Source organism: Cylas formicarius, unplaced genomic scaffold (genome assembly GCF_029955315.1).
Source record: "Cylas formicarius isolate icCylForm1 unplaced genomic scaffold, icCylForm1.1 PGA_scaffold_5__7_contigs__length_24384050, whole genome shotgun sequence".
Lineage (NCBI taxonomy): Eukaryota > Metazoa > Arthropoda > Insecta > Coleoptera > Brentidae > Cylas > Cylas formicarius.
In genome coordinates this window covers 11,703,035-11,718,757 of record NW_026844341.1, presented here as the reverse complement: position 1 = coordinate 11,718,757, position 15,723 = coordinate 11,703,035, and the positions used below count along the sequence as shown (strand labels likewise).

Here is a 15,723-nt window from a genome sequence, read left to right as displayed (position 1 = left end):
GGACGAGTGGCCACTCAATGGCCTCAAAAGAAGAAGAAGAGTGACATTAGCATTAAAAGAAGAAGAATGTGTCTTGTAAAGCAGATATTTCAACCAAACAATTACCAATAATATTTATTTTTGTTAATATTGGGTCTGAAATTACCAGAATTTTAAACTTAAAAGGATGTCCGGCAGCGGCAGTAGCGAGAAGGATTCCAAGTTCAATTCGTTCTACACAGAGGTTCGCATTTGCGTTGTGTCTTTACTGTCGTGGTATTATCGACTTACCGCGTTTACAGGTAAAGGAAATAGAAAAGAGGGACTCTGTTTTGACGCCCAAGCAGCAAATAGAGCGCTTATTAAGACCCGGCTCCACCTATAGAAATTTAAATCCCTTTGAAGTTTTGCAAGTAGAACCTGATACACCTTTAGAAGAAATAAAGAAAAAGTATAGACGTTTATCGATTCTGGTGCATCCTGATAAGAATCAGGATGATGCCGAGCGGGCGCAGCAGGCGTTCGAGGCTGTAAATAAGGCGTGGAAAACTTTAGAAAATGAAGAGAGCAGAAAGAAATGCATGGACATTATTGAAGAAGCAGTGGGGAGAACGGATCTCATGGTTAGTATGTTATGTATTACTTAGTTTTATGTTATGTTAGACCGACAGAACCGGAACCTATACTTTTACTATGGGTTCTGATTCTGTTGGACTGTGTCTTTAGATGGCAAATGTAACGTAATTGTTGGTTCGCAGCTGGCAGAGAAGCGTAAAAAAGCTAAAAAAGATGGCAAATCGACCATACCCGAAGATGATCCAGAAAAGTATAAACACGCGGTTTATGTTTTGACAATGAAACTTTTTGCAGATTTAGAGAGGAAAAGACGTGAACTCGCCGATAGGGATCAAGAGGAAAGGAAAAGGAAAAGGGAGCAAGAAATTGAAGAGGAGGAGAATCAGAAAGCACAGAAAGAGTGGCAGAAGAACTTTGAAGTAAAACTTGGCGCCTCCTCTTCCTTTAATTTTGCTATATGTGTGATTTTTTTAGGAATCACGCCAAAATAGAGTGAACAGCTGGCAGAATTTTCAAGCCAAAGGAAAGTCCAGCGCTAAAAAGATAAAAACATTCAAACCACCCAGAAATAAGCCAGAATCGAGATAATTTTTACAGGGTCCTGAGTTATTGGGGACATATTTTTTTTTGTATTGTAAAAATAAACTATAGTGCTATTGTACAAAGGTCTATTTGGATTTGATGGATTTTCATTGGTCTGTATTTAGGGAAAATATAAAACTTCTTTCTATGATCCTTAAGAGTTTTAAATTGTACGGGAAATGAAAACAGGAAAACCATACCGTACTCCATATTTCAAAATGATTTTGAAATATACACTGTGATTCAAAAAAAGGTGCATTCCAAAGTTACATTGTTTGTTATGGAACACCATATATATTTTTGGTATCTTTAGTTAGTATATGACAAATAAAGGTAAGTTACTGTTGCATTTCCTTACTCAAACCTGGACTCTTCTAAGAAATTGTGAGAATTAGAGATGCTAATTAAAAAAAAAAACAAATTTGGGTACAAATCGATTTTAATGAAAAAATAGCAAACTTAAGTGCTCAAAGTGGTGTCGCTAATTTTGACAGGCATATAGTTTATTTTAGTTTCTTTTGTTAAGATATTAATTAATTAAAATATGCATTAATGATTATTACTGATAACTGTATTAATTAATAATTTGCCAACATTTTTCTCATGCAGGGTCGCCCATCGTAAAATAATAAAAATAGTAACAATTTTTATGATCTTATCATAACCAAAAAATAATTGTAACTACTAACTTTCAGATGTTTAAAATTCTTTCTTCTATTTCCTGTTTATCAAGTTGTTGGTTGATTTTTGAAAAATCACTCTGTATTTCATAAACTAAAAGGAAGTTGGCAATACTGTAAACATCTAATGAACTGTCGACATCCGTCAAGATGGCGGACATAGATATTCAACAAGTTCAAATTTGCAAATGAATAGTCCATACCATTTTCAACTTTTTTTTGTGCCACAATTTTGACACATATACGGTGGTCCATCACATTCATCTCGTTTTTTGTAGCACAGTATTATTGGAACCCATAAAAGGCATATTTCAATATTATTTTTTAAATATACAGCGCGACAAAAAAGGGTACAAATGAAAGATATTTTTTCCTATTGAAATGAGAAATTTCGAGAAATTAAATAATACAGACTGCATTTTTGAAAATGTTTACACCCTATAATATGAAATGATTTGCTCATAATTCATTCATAATTATTTTAATGTTATACAGAGTGGTGAAAAAATGTTTAGGTACACATTTTATAAAATAACTTCCTATCTACATGTTTAGTGGCCTGTTTTGAGGGAGAATTAGATTCCCTTTAAAACCATGTTAGTTTTGCGGTTTTTTTTAACTTATTTTATGAAAAATTGAAAAACTAATTAAATTGCAAAAAAGAATTATTTCAACAAATGCATTTGTCCCATCGGATCTTAACCAAAAGACTTCACAATTGGCGATTGATAGTGTCATTTTTTGTTACTTTTGATTTTGATAGATTTTCTTTCTTCTTTTTTTTCTTACCGGAATTTAAAACAAATGACACTGAACCGATTTAGGTGACATAAAGAAAACTCGGTACATTGACAGATAAATTAATAATCTCAAGTTAACAAATTTTTTTGTTTGTTGCAATCATATAACCTGCGGCTACTGAAAACCGTTATTTCAAAACTTTAGATTATACAAACTATAAGAACTGATTAACTCGTAGTCAAACTCTATAAATAATGAGAGATTTTTTTTTACCTTCATTTTTTGTGTTTAATAATTTTATTGATAAAGGAATAAAACTATAAAAAATAGGAATTTTATATATACACTTCTAAAAATAGTAAGCTATTTTCAAAATATATTTTAATATAGGGCGTTGCAGAAATCAACCACAGATAAAAGTTATATATTTTTTAATGGGACACCTTGTGTATTATATATACAAAAACATTAACATTAAAAAATAAATTAATATTCTAGAATTTATAATTTACATCTTAGGTGGCTGTGAAGTAGGTCGTCACCATGAAACAAAATGTTTGTTTATAACTGACAGTGACAGTTGCAGAATTAGCAAAACTATGCTCCTTTTATTATATATAAAATGCCTTATTCGCAAAGAGGAAATCAATAAATTTTGGAAACGTTTATTTAACCAGAGAGCTAAATTGACTCAAAGGAAACTACGTGAAATTAACCCCAGGTTGCACGTTTCAGACAAAAAAAACTCTCATCCAATCTATGAAAAATTTCAACAAACATCCAGCCTAGGAAGAAAGAAAGAACATTTCGTATAATAATATTCCTTAATATCTTATTATATCCTAATGCCTGTATCCTACACCTAAATTCAAGAGTTTTCGAAATATTTGTTAACTTAAACGCAACATTAAACAATATTCTAGAACTCACTCACTCAGTGTTCGAAGTGTTTTCGGAACGCGAGCATTGAATATGCCAAGTAGGATTCCAGAGTTCAACAAACGAACGGATGATATCCCGCAATATATTGTCAACATATTTTTCCATTGACACATTGATTGTATTGATTCACTGATGGAATTATTATTTTTCAGAAAGATCTTACAAAAACCTACATTTTTTATTAGATATGTCATATATAGTGTTGGGACTGGTCAATTGATGATCAATTGACCACTTCTTAATTGACTGGTCAATTGACCACTTCTGAATTAACTACTCAAAAAATGTTTTAAATAACATATTGCAATTGTGGAGTGTTATCTATCATTACTTAATACTGAGAGATAACTAAGTTTCTATGGACTGAGAGAAGTTACAAATCTAGCAACCAATGAAGTACGGTATGCACTGAAATTTAGATCGACAAACATGATCGTGATTGGCGGAAAAATTAATAGTGATTTTTGCTCAAATCAATGTTTAAGATTGTAATGCTCATTATTGCACCACTGGTTTCCTTTTTTGAATGTGATACACCCAAGGAAGTAAATAAAAGAGGGGATTATTAGAATAGAGCAAACCTTTACAAGAATCAAAATTAAACATAGAAAGTGACTAAAAAACTGTAGATTATATAGAAAGTTCTGTCTGTCAGAAGATTCTTATGCTGTAATAGAGACACTTTAAAAAATTTTAAAAAATTAAAACATTGCTCACGACTTTTATAATTATTCTAAAAAGCCGCAAGCCACCGTACCGAATTTTTGGTTAAAAGTTCAGAATCGATATTGCTCTGAAAGTTGAGCAATTAATTCGCTAACTTGTTAACTAAAACCTATATTTTATTTTTCGTGGCCTTTCAGTGTAGTTTTTGGTTCATATCATCACAAAATTGATCAAAAAGGTGATTTTGACTGTAGTGTGATAGAACCCTGCAAGGTAATGTGGAGTGTATTTAGTGATTTTTTCAGCAAAAATTCTCGTGCGAGCTAGTGTTTTATGCGGAAAGTGAGGTTTTTAGTTGATAACTCCAGGTTTGAAAAAGAGATTTTGACCGTAGTTTAATAGAAATCCGCAGGAAAAAGTGGAGTTTAACTTTTTTTTAGTGATTTTCGAGCTAGTGTTCAATCCGAAAAGCAAGGTTTCTGGGTAACCACTGCAGCTTTGAGCTAGTTTTAATTACTAAAATTGTGAGAAAATGCATTTTCGGCAGAATTTCAGCGAATTCGACCATAAAACGCTAAGTTTAAAAGTTAGGTAGCGAGGTATAAGGTGTAGTTTCGGTAAGTTCATCGGCATCGAATAGAAAAAGTAGGGTTGAGTTATTTTTTGTGGTTTCCTTTCTCAAAGTCTGCAATGGAGCTGGTTTTCAATCTGGAACGTGGGATTTTTGCTCGATGACTGTCGATTTGGGGAGGTTTTCTTTATTGTACGGCCAATAATGTTCTGGCATTTATTTCTTTGACGTTTTCAGTATTTTATTAAGTATTTATGTACCTGATTCCAGAACTTTGACCCTGGGAGGCTGTTTTTACTGGATAGTTTTAAGGGTGAGGGTAAGTACCTGATTTTATTTATATTACAGGTAAGTTTGAGAATAATCACTTTGTCTTGTGTACCTGTCGATTAAAAACATTCTTCTTCATGTATTTTTGTGTCTTCTTCATAGGTCTTCGATTTGTAAACAACAACAGTCTTTTTTAAGACTATAGGTTATATTCGCGGTTCGATAGCACAATAAAATGGACATGAAACTTTGAGATTAGTCAAGTATCATTAATATATTTAACCTGATTGAGATGATTTGGTCTGAGTTGAAAGCGCATGTAAGAAGAAATAACACCGCACCAAATTTTAGTGATAGTACCATAAACGTAATTCGGCAAGAGGTATGGTCTGTTCATAGATATAGAAAGTGACCAATTGCTTTTGAATGGGATTATCCAAGGGTGGTCGGTCATTAACATTCAATGCAACAAGATTATTATCTAAAGTTTCGGAATTTAAATTCTGGTAAAATTGTGGTCCGTAATAGAAAATAATTTTAGTAGAAAACACTATTCCATTGAGACTAAGAAAGTTATAAACAATGTTTATTTGACTCTCATTGAACGTGGTGCCAGCAAGCAAGCATCTTTTGAAGAAACAGCCACATTGACGAAAATTCCAACATCAACTGTATGGAAAATTGTGAATAATCCCACTTCAGCGAGGAAAAAAAGAAGCGGTGCTGACATTTTCTCGAGTGTAGATGAAAGCGATCAAGATATAATACGGCGTAAAATTTACCAGTTATACGAGGAACAAAGCGTGCCTACATTAGATATCTTAATTAGGAGGCTTGAAAAAGATGAAACCGGTGTTAAATGTGGTGTAAACTGCCTTATGTATTCAACACATGGGTTTCAGATTTAAAAAAATTGACAAAAGGCAAGTTTTAATGGAAAGTTAGGATTTACAAAGAACAACAAATGCCAACATTATACAAGTTATCACAGTAGACAGTTGACTAAAACCCGTTCCTCATGTGACACAAAAGCAACCATCCAAAACTACATGTATAATAACGACATTTATTTTCACGAATATTATACCAAAAAGCAATTAATTGAGGTTCTACAAAGCTTGAACCTACAAAAGGAATACGTCTGTGATAATTATGCAAAAAATCTAGGGCATACAGTTTTAAGGCTTCCTTACTACTGCATATTTAATCCCATTGAACATGTTTGGCACCAAATGTTAACTATTAACGTGTTAACTCCAACTTATAGAAACCGAAGTTTTTGACATCCCTCCACAAAGTTGCAAATAATATAGAACAAATAATAATTAGAACAGGCGATGATAGCGATAGTGATACTGATATATTATGTGAATAATTTAAAGTAATTTAAATACGTAATAAAAATAATTTGGAATTTTATTTTTGATTTAAACATAAATACATGCATAAATAAATAAATATTGTTTAGTATCTTTCCTAACAAAACCCCAAATAATTAAATTCTAAACAAAGTACGGACCTGTTCGGCCATATTTCATTCTTACAGCTTGCCCGGGTCTTTCCTTAATTTATATCAGTTAGTCACTTTCTTACATCTATGAACAGACTTTACAACCCACCCATTTAGGTTTTTCTATTCTTAGTATACGATTGGAAGCATGTAAAATACTGATGCACCTTCCCTCTTGGTTTTATGACCGATCAAGCCATGGCAAATCGTACCGACTATAGCAACAGTGTTTCCAGCGGCGTGCCTCCGACCGAGCTTTCCCTTCCCGCGCTTTTACGCGAAAACCATGTCGCGCGTAAAGTTGCGCGCCCGCGCGTTTCTTCCACGAGGTCCTTCGGGAAGCACAATTGATGACGCACAAGGCAGATTCCCCTCCGGCCACTTTTCCGGAGCGCCTCTTGGCGGGCGCCGCCGTCGTGCAGTCTGGACGTCGCGATCAGCCGCGTCGGCACGGCCGGTCAGCATTCGCTCGCCGATCCGGGAGCTTGAGCAACACGTGTCCTTGGGGGTGCGACAGGTGGTGCTGCTCGTGTGATCAATTTCCCCGCCGCAGCGCGTTTTAAAAATATTATTCTCGCCGTCGATACCCGCAAACAATAATAGTGCGTATCCTTTAAGCTCCACCAAGCGTACTTTGTCGTCTCCATATTAGGGTGACTTGTTCCTCATTGTTACGAAAGAGTTTATAGAGTGCCCGCTTAAATGTTGGGAGACCCCTTTTTTTGTAGCTTAATTTTTGAATTAAAACTGTTAAAATGACAGCAGTAAGTACTTTTATTAAATAGTGAGAAGGGTCATGTGATACCTCTTTTTAAAAGTTTTATCACATTCTGTTCGCACACCAATTTTGAAAACATTTGATTAGTCAGTTTTTGCAGGTCACTCAAATTAATGATTGCAAGTGTTTTATTAATTTTCAATTACTTAACCCTTAGCCTAAATTAAAAATATAAATAGTTTTCATCATTTTATCAATTAGATGTTCGACATTAGCGCCCCGTGCATTATGACAATATTAAATTCTGTCAATAAACTCGTTCCCAACGCTATGCAAAATTTCTAGGGGAATTACACTGCAAACTATGTCTACCAGATCTTGAGAAATCTCCATAGAAAAATGTTCAGGGGCGTTAGGTCTCGAGACGGAGCTGGCCATTCAATGGAGCATCGTTTCCCAATCCAGCTGTTAGGAAAAGTAGCATCTAATCATTCCCTAACGATGTATCTTTAAAATTCATTTCGGTTGTTTGCTGCATTTGTTTGAATCTGTAGATTAATTTCATTTTGTAACATGTGTTCACCAGTAAGGTTATAATTGATAAATTTTGGACAAACAATATGACTATTAAGTAAACCCGCCCAAACTTCTATTTTTTGGGGATATTCTGTGTGTAATCTCGGGAAACCAATATCTTACATTTTGTCCGTTTATTTTTCCATTCAAATAAAATGTTGATTCCTGATGTTGTAATAAACCTAATTTGTAGGTGTGAAACTTTTGTTTTCTAAGGTACTTACGTACAGTTGGTACAGACACTTCACATTCCTCAGCGATATTTTCTGCTGCTGATTGTCGACAACGGTAGTGATATTCTCCACTTGTTCCTCTTCTAAAACTGGGTTTCTGAGGGAACTTTTTTCGCTGCTAACAGGTATTGGTATTATTGGTATTGGTATTAAAGGGGGGCGCTCTCGCGGGCGTCCAAGCACTTAGGCCGCCAGATGGGCCTGTTGTGCCCCCAGGCCGCTCTAGAGGGCGTCCAGAATGCCGCCCCATCCTATAGAAGGTCAGCACTTCCTTTAGCCCAATACCGTGCACTGAGTCCGGATCGATCAGGGCCGTTCCGAAGACTCCCAATCTTGCCCACGTCAAGGCAGGGCACTCGGTGAGCAGATTATACGGGGTCTCCTCCCCTTCCATGCACCACCTACACTCCGGGTCGTCTTCAATGCCTAGCAAGCAAAGATGCCTCCTAAGCCTGCAATGTCCTGTGTAGGTCCCTGTTAGTGCTCTACACTCCCTTCTGGTCAGTCTAAGCAGCTCCCTGGTCCGAGGAAGGGCGGGCCCATCCATCATAAGCCTCGCCTGCCTCATTCCCGGAGCAACTCTCCAGCCCCCCGCGGCCCGGTCTCTCGCCCAGGCTTCGAGAGCTCCTCGCCTCACACACGGGGCGATCCCCAAGCGGGGTTCTGGCCCTATATGTATATGCGAGGAGCCCTCTCTGGCTAAGGCGTCCGCCAGACCAACGTGACCTCTCTCGTCAGCCACCCTCCTCAGTACCCCTTTGCACTCCTTTATCAACAAGGAGCGGGTACGCACTGACTTCAGCACCATAAGTGCAGCCCTACTATCCGAACAGAAGAAGACTTTCCTGCTTCCGTGGTTGAGCCGAAGCACCTCTCTGGCCGCCATCAATAAAGCGAAAATTTCCGCCTGAAACACAGTGCAGTACTGACCCAGAGGGACCGACAAGCTCGATTCCGTTGTCTCGCAGTACGCTCCAGCTCCGGCCAGATCTCCCATTCTGGACCCGTCCGTGTACCAGACAAGTCCATCCCAGGAGCCGACTCTGCCCTCTCTCCAATCTTCCCTTGATGGAAAGAGAAAGGTCAATTTGTCAAAGCAGGTCATCTCGCTCAGCTAACAGTTCCACTAGTAAAAGATTTGGTTAACAATTTTCAGAAACATTGCCGTATGAGGGGGTTTTTAGGATATCTTTCATTAAAAATTCTAACTGCTGTGTGATTGGATTCACCACAAATCACAATAGCTTCAGTTTTTTGCTCCAGTATCCCCGCATAACTATTTTGAAAGTCACTAGATGCAATTGTTAACAAACAAACCAAAACTAATGAAACTCGCATTATTTTAGAACAAATATTTAAAAAAATGGTTTAAATGGCCTTGACCCACAGACATTGACAAATTAAAGTAATCTAACATGACCGACACATGTTATCAAAATTGACATCCGAATATAACGTGAAAAGACCCTTATAAAGAGCTATCACATGACCCAGTTTACCATTTTATCATTTGTCATATTGAAAATTTGAGATATTCTTTTAATGTCAAAAATATACAAGGGTACAAAAAATAAAAAAAGGTGTTTTTTTTGGTTAGGGTCCCATGATTTTCGATTGGAACTTTTTATATCGTCACTCTAATCAGATCTTGATTGCGAGGTGGATGAATCAACATTTTATTCATGAAATCTGGATCAGGTCTTCATTGACGCAAAATAATTCTTAATCAAAAAAGTCTATTAAATTACTTTGTTTTCGAAACTGTTCTTCATTGTCGAATATACAAGAGTACAAAAAATAAAAAAGGTATCTTGGGGGGCGCGGTCCCGTCATTTTCGAGGGGAACTTTATATGTCGTCACTGTAATCAGATCTTATTTTATTATATTTTATTCATGAAACTTCATTGACGCAAAAGAATTCTTTCTCAAAAAGAGTCTATTAAATTACTTTGTTTCCGAAATTATTCTTCTTTGTCGAACACAAAGAGCATTTTTCACGAAATGGAAATATTGGATGGAAATATAATTTTTGTGTATATCGCAAGCGAAAACGCACGAAATCGCTGAAGAGCGGCCAAAAATAGAATATAGATTTAAATTTTTGAAGAATAAGTCAGCATTGCTAACTTGAGTGAAAATTTCTGAGAAATAGGTCCGAATATCTGACATGAGTCAGAACTTCGGATAAACAAGTCAGAATTTCCAGCAAGTGTGTCCAATAAGTATAATACCATTTGTTTTAGAGTCTTTCCGTTATTATTATCAAAATTGTTATTGTTAAGATGGAGATTTTAAATCCCGAAACTTTTTTATCTTTTAAGTATTTATGAAAAAAATGAGAACACAGACCTTGAACTGAAAAGCCTACACAGTTCATTGTTTCAACTTTGTAATTGTTAAAAAACCTAATTATTATACACTAAAATCTTCTACAAGAAATTGAAAATTCCTTCAGCCGACAAATAAAAAACTGCATATACACATATGTCCTAAACATTTTAACTTTTGAGATACAGAGTAGCAACATTTTCATAAATGAAATGTATCTTTTTAATATCTGTAATGCCACTTTAGATATTTATATACATATATGTGGTACACTAAATAATGCGTCTATACCAGTATATGCCTATATATACCAGTGGTGGGCGTACGGAATTTCGCCTGTATGTTTTGTTCTCTTATCATAAAAATTATTCTTAAAATCTCTAATTATTTCTAAAGAAACTTAATTTCTTGATTCTTTTGAATCCGATGTACGGTATTTGCTTAAAAAAATAAAAACCTCTTCTCTGCATGGTCATAACAATATCGTTAATATGACATCAAAAACAAAATATCTAGTTCCGTGTTACAATTCAGAAAAAAAATTAGAAGACTGTTACATAAAAATAATATAAATAAATAATAAACGATTCTTAATTAAGAAGTAAACACTGCCTACTATTAATTTTGAACAAAATGGTTTGTTAATAAATTAATAACAACATTTTTGAAGAAAAGTAGAACATAGAAACTACATAAGCTGAGGGACACACGCTTCAGCCCCTTTTCTTGTGTTACCGCGCACTCTTTGAAGAACACATCCAGTGTTTATTATTAAATCGCAGAAAACCCTTAGACGGTCCTTCAGCTCTTCTACATTGTTAACTGGAGTGCGCTAAATCAGATTTTGAAGATGTACCCATAATAAATGTGCAAACTATTGAAATCTGGGGACCTAGGGGGCCATGGTTGAGGTTTGCCGGGATCTACCAATGTCATGCACGAACGACATTCTGTTCCTAGTACTTCTTCTAGCAATATTGGCAAACCCTCCTTTAAAAACCGGCTATAATTATGACCATTTAACTTTGCTGGCAGGAAACAGGGTTCAATTAAGTAATTTCCCACAATTCCAGCCCAAATGGTTACCGACAACTCTTCTTGACATTTAAATTCCACAACTGCAGGGGGGTTTTCATGGGCGCAATTATGGTTATTGTGGAAATTTCTGGTTGGGTTTCTGGAAAAATGATGTAAATAGTATTTCTTGGTCAAACAAGGGACAATTCGCAATTTTGGCCAAAAACCATTGACAAAAAATCATTAAACGGAAAATCTCTGGGAATGGGCACAATAGAAAATCCAAACCAAGATGTGCGAAATATGCAGATTATTTCCAGTTTCTCTAGTACTAAATTCAGGATTTTCATCAATAGAATTTAAAACTACTTCTTCATTTTCCCGACTTCTTATAGTCCGATGGGCTCCTTGTAAATGATTCTTTGCCATTAAAGTACCTGTTTCAGTCAATCTTCTATGTACATTTGAAAATGTTCGACTATCTGGTGTGACTCTATTTGAAAAGCGCTCTTACTATAATCGCCTAGATTCCGGCGCATTTCCATCAGCAAACTCCATAATTCTTTTTTGAAATGACAATTCTCGGATATTTTAGACACCAATTAAAATTGATGTCAAACAACTTCTTCGACAACAGAACTAATAATTCTTACAGACACAGTCTACTGCAATTAAACAAAATAATTATAAAGAGTATTCGTACTTCGATTTTTTAAATATTTTAATTAAACAGACAATTACTTAAGTACTAAATAATAATGATGATAATTCTCCGCATGCTGTCATATTGACGATATTGTTATGTCCTTGAGGTTTTTCCTTTTTTTAAGCGAAACCCGTACATTGGATTGAGAAAAATCAATAAATTAAGTTTCTTTAGAAATTATTGGAGATTGTAGGAATAACTTTTATTTTAGGAAAAATCAGTGGCGTATCATCCAAGTGAAATTCCGCACTCCCGCCACTGGAGCTTATGGTGGTCGTAATAATACATACATAGTATATGTCTGCCAAACGTCATTAAAATACCCAAAGTGGTATTGCAGATATTGAAAATATATATTTTCATTTTAAGAACTTTATCACCTTGTACCCCTAATGGACCAAAAATCGCCCCCTCAATTTATGTCACTCAATTAGAGAACACCCTGTATGTCCAGAACTGAATGTGACCTAAAAACTGATTACCGTTTTCTGATACCTAAAATTGTGCTTCTACCTGGAGAAATTACGTACGATTAAGAAGCAATTGGCACCGAATTAATTGTTCAGACGATCTTTGACGAAAAAAACATCAGCGACATGTTATGCAGCGACGAAGGTGGTTGCTCTTCGCGGGGTGTGTTTGTCGCCGCCACCATAGAGGCGTCTCAGCTCACCGACAGAGAGAGAGAGATCATTTTGGGTGTGCTCACCAAGGACGAACAGCTGAGAAGGCAGCAGCAGCTCAAAATTATGTGAGTTCCCTGTATATATATGCCTTAATTCTCCCCATTTCTCGGCAAAGGTTTAGCAACTCGTCAACGCAAACATAATTGGATAATAAAATAGATATTTTTCACAGGAAATATTTTCTTTACAATCTTAATGATTACGGGTGAGTTTTAGCCCGGTTTATTAGGTACTTATTTTAGTTCTTTTAAAACGACTGAACTTTAAAATTTTTTATTGGTATTTGTATTTACAACCAGCCGCGCTGCTGGCTTTATCGTCTCCGTTTTTATTGGACACTCAATTACTCTATACCCCCGGCTACCCAGTAAATTGTGATACCGTATGGTTTATGTCCAACTTACTGTTGCGCTGACCTGTTGAAGTAATCTGAACGTTTATATTAAAATATCAAATAGGTACATGTAAAAGAAATAAATAATATAATCCTCGGATACAGTACGATATAGACATACCTTACATTTAATTGATATGATTTTATTAATTTTAATTTTTTCAATTTATACACAATTAAATAGTTAAAGCTTTCATCACATTGTATTTTACCATTTACAAATCTCCTGTCTTGGTTGTTTATAAATCATACTTGCTGACGATTCGCCAATCAACATGTGGGCTTCTTCACAGATTCACTGAAACCGGCCACATTCTTCTGGTTTCATGATTGTATTAGGCAATTGTTGATGAGTTTATTTGTCTGGTCTCAAGGCTCTTTCATGGTCTTTGAGCCTAGTTGGTATTTTTCGTCATTTTTCTAAAATGTATTCTTTGCCGCATATGCCTTATTTTTATGAAGAACTTTTGATATTTGGTCAGTGATCTTTTGAATGTAAGGAAACGCAACAGTGGCAAGTGTGGGGTTGCTTTCGGACCCATTATTTTTGAAAGGTTGTGGTGAAGGGTATTTGTGATGGAACGCTTAATATGTCTAATGTGAAAATTATTAAAGACCACATGTGATGTGTTTTAATTCTGGGTTCAGTGACTCGGGTTGATAGTTTTAAAATTCTGTAAACAAGAGAGTTGATACCCGATGATTTTTGAACCGGATGCTGATGTGACAATGCATTAAGGTATTAAGTTCTGGCGCGTACGTTTTCTGTAAACAGATTTACCCATTATTAGGGCTGATTTTCTATTAATAAGAATATCTAAGAATGGGAGAGTGTTATTAATTTCTAATTCAATGGTAAACGTATGTTAGAGTGTAGACAATTTAAATGGCTAAGAAATTCTCAGAAGGATTCTCAATCATGAGCAACAATCTTAACAGCGAGATTATGACAATCACTCATCCGAGACAATATTCATCTCCTCCTATAGCTCCTCCCCCCCCTCAACCAATGTATAAGCAGGCCCAGAGTGGAATAGGCCAGTTTCGGTTAAACTCTGAAGAAGCTAACAGGATTATTGACGAAACACCATCAAGTTAGATTTATAATCAACCTGTTGAAGTTTTGAAAATTTATTTTGATTTTACTTTGTTGAACTCAACAGCCTCTTAACATATCAAGGAAAAAATACTTCAATTGATTGTTAAAAATGGTAAAGGTGTAAAGTCGAAAATAATACATTATGCAACAAGTTTTATAAACGACACTTTAGTCACGAGCATGTATTGATAAATTTCTAAATAGCATGAATTTCAAAGACATCGTATTCCTTCCAAACCCGTGATTAAAATACCAAAAACGGACGAAGTGGCGACAGTAGTAAAAACGTATGTAAAGAATATATCAATGAGGTAAATGTGCGTTTTAGTATGGGTGATAAGTATCACGGACAGCCTCGTTGATCTTTTGCTAAGTTTTCATACGAAGCAGACAAGAAATTAATCAACTAGAATTAGAATATATTTTAGTATTCAAAGTCACCGCAGTTCTGTCCTCCAGTGTGCAGAATCTTGATATTTCCGGCTCTTCAATTTCTACTACATAGTGGCCAACACATATTTTTTATTTGTTAATGATGGTTTGGTTAGTATTGATAATGAATTCATCAGATACAGAGGATTTCAGTACATTAAGAAGTTTACCTATAGGCATGTCATAAGGGTATTCTTATTCACATCTAGTGATATGTTATGGACCTTAATTAACTCACACAGAGTGAAAAACAAAAATAAGACAGTATCAAATGACTTTATAATTATTTCATAAATTGGCTTCAAATGTCGTTAAACAACCTGAAAAACATCATTCATCCAAATATATAGTAATGGTTTACGCTACAATAACGTTCGCAACATTATTAATCACAAAAATAGCTTTAAAATTTACAACTAGAACACAAAAATGATAAAAGCAACGAAAGACAATTTTAATTCCTCTTGAAAAACTTTTATGCTCTGCCACTAACTACTCTTCTTCCTATAAAATACATGTCTATAGAGAAATGCATAGCTTCACAACTAGTTGCATATTTTGACTGCTGCACATGTCAGTTTGGCTTTCGAAAAAACAAAAATACATGCTAGGTATTTTGCACCAATTGTGGGTCATCAGCTGAGAGTCATGTGACTATAGGCGTTCTGCAAGGTTGAGTTCCAAGGCCTTGGTTGGCTTCAAACAGGTTTTTCTTGAATCACGAAAACACAAATTTATTTTTTCCACAAGAGAACTTGGAACAGTCAACTCCAAAATATCTATGAAGTTTCTAAGTATTGTATCTTCTTCTTCACCTGAATACTCTTTTATCTCAGGATTCCCTTGCTTCTACTCTCATTTATCTCATGCGCCTCTCTCAGGTCGATCCATTTTGAACTGCCACCTAGGGCTGTGAGCAAAATGGCGAGTTCGGACTTAGGGACCACAGCAGGGACTCCTTCATATCTTTGCCCTCGCGTATTTTCTGGAGAATTTAAAAATTGTTCGGAACGACG

General features: G+C 35.5%; 2 protein-coding genes across 2 annotated transcripts in view; both read left to right on the top strand.

Annotated features, from left to right (window-relative positions):
• Positions 1–36: 36 nt before the first annotated feature.
• On the top strand, positions 37–1,288 carry LOC132702592 (dnaJ homolog subfamily C member 8). The gene is made up of 4 exons (XM_060671338.1): positions 37–223; positions 282–602; positions 738–974; positions 1,030–1,288. Exons 1-4 carry the CDS (start codon positions 167–169, stop codon positions 1,141–1,143), a joined length of 729 nt encoding a protein of 242 aa, XP_060527321.1. The 5' UTR covers positions 37–166; the 3' UTR covers positions 1,144–1,288.
• Positions 1,289–12,743: 11,455 nt separating this feature from the next.
• The window catches only part of LOC132702588 (uncharacterized), a 219,228-nt gene continuing 216,248 nt past the window's right edge, over positions 12,744–15,723 (top strand). The window contains exon 1 of the mRNA XM_060671334.1: positions 12,744–12,847. Coding sequence (XP_060527317.1) covers positions 12,846–12,847 — 2 coding nt within the window. The 5' untranslated portion in view covers positions 12,744–12,845. The remainder of the gene's footprint in view (positions 12,848–15,723) is intronic.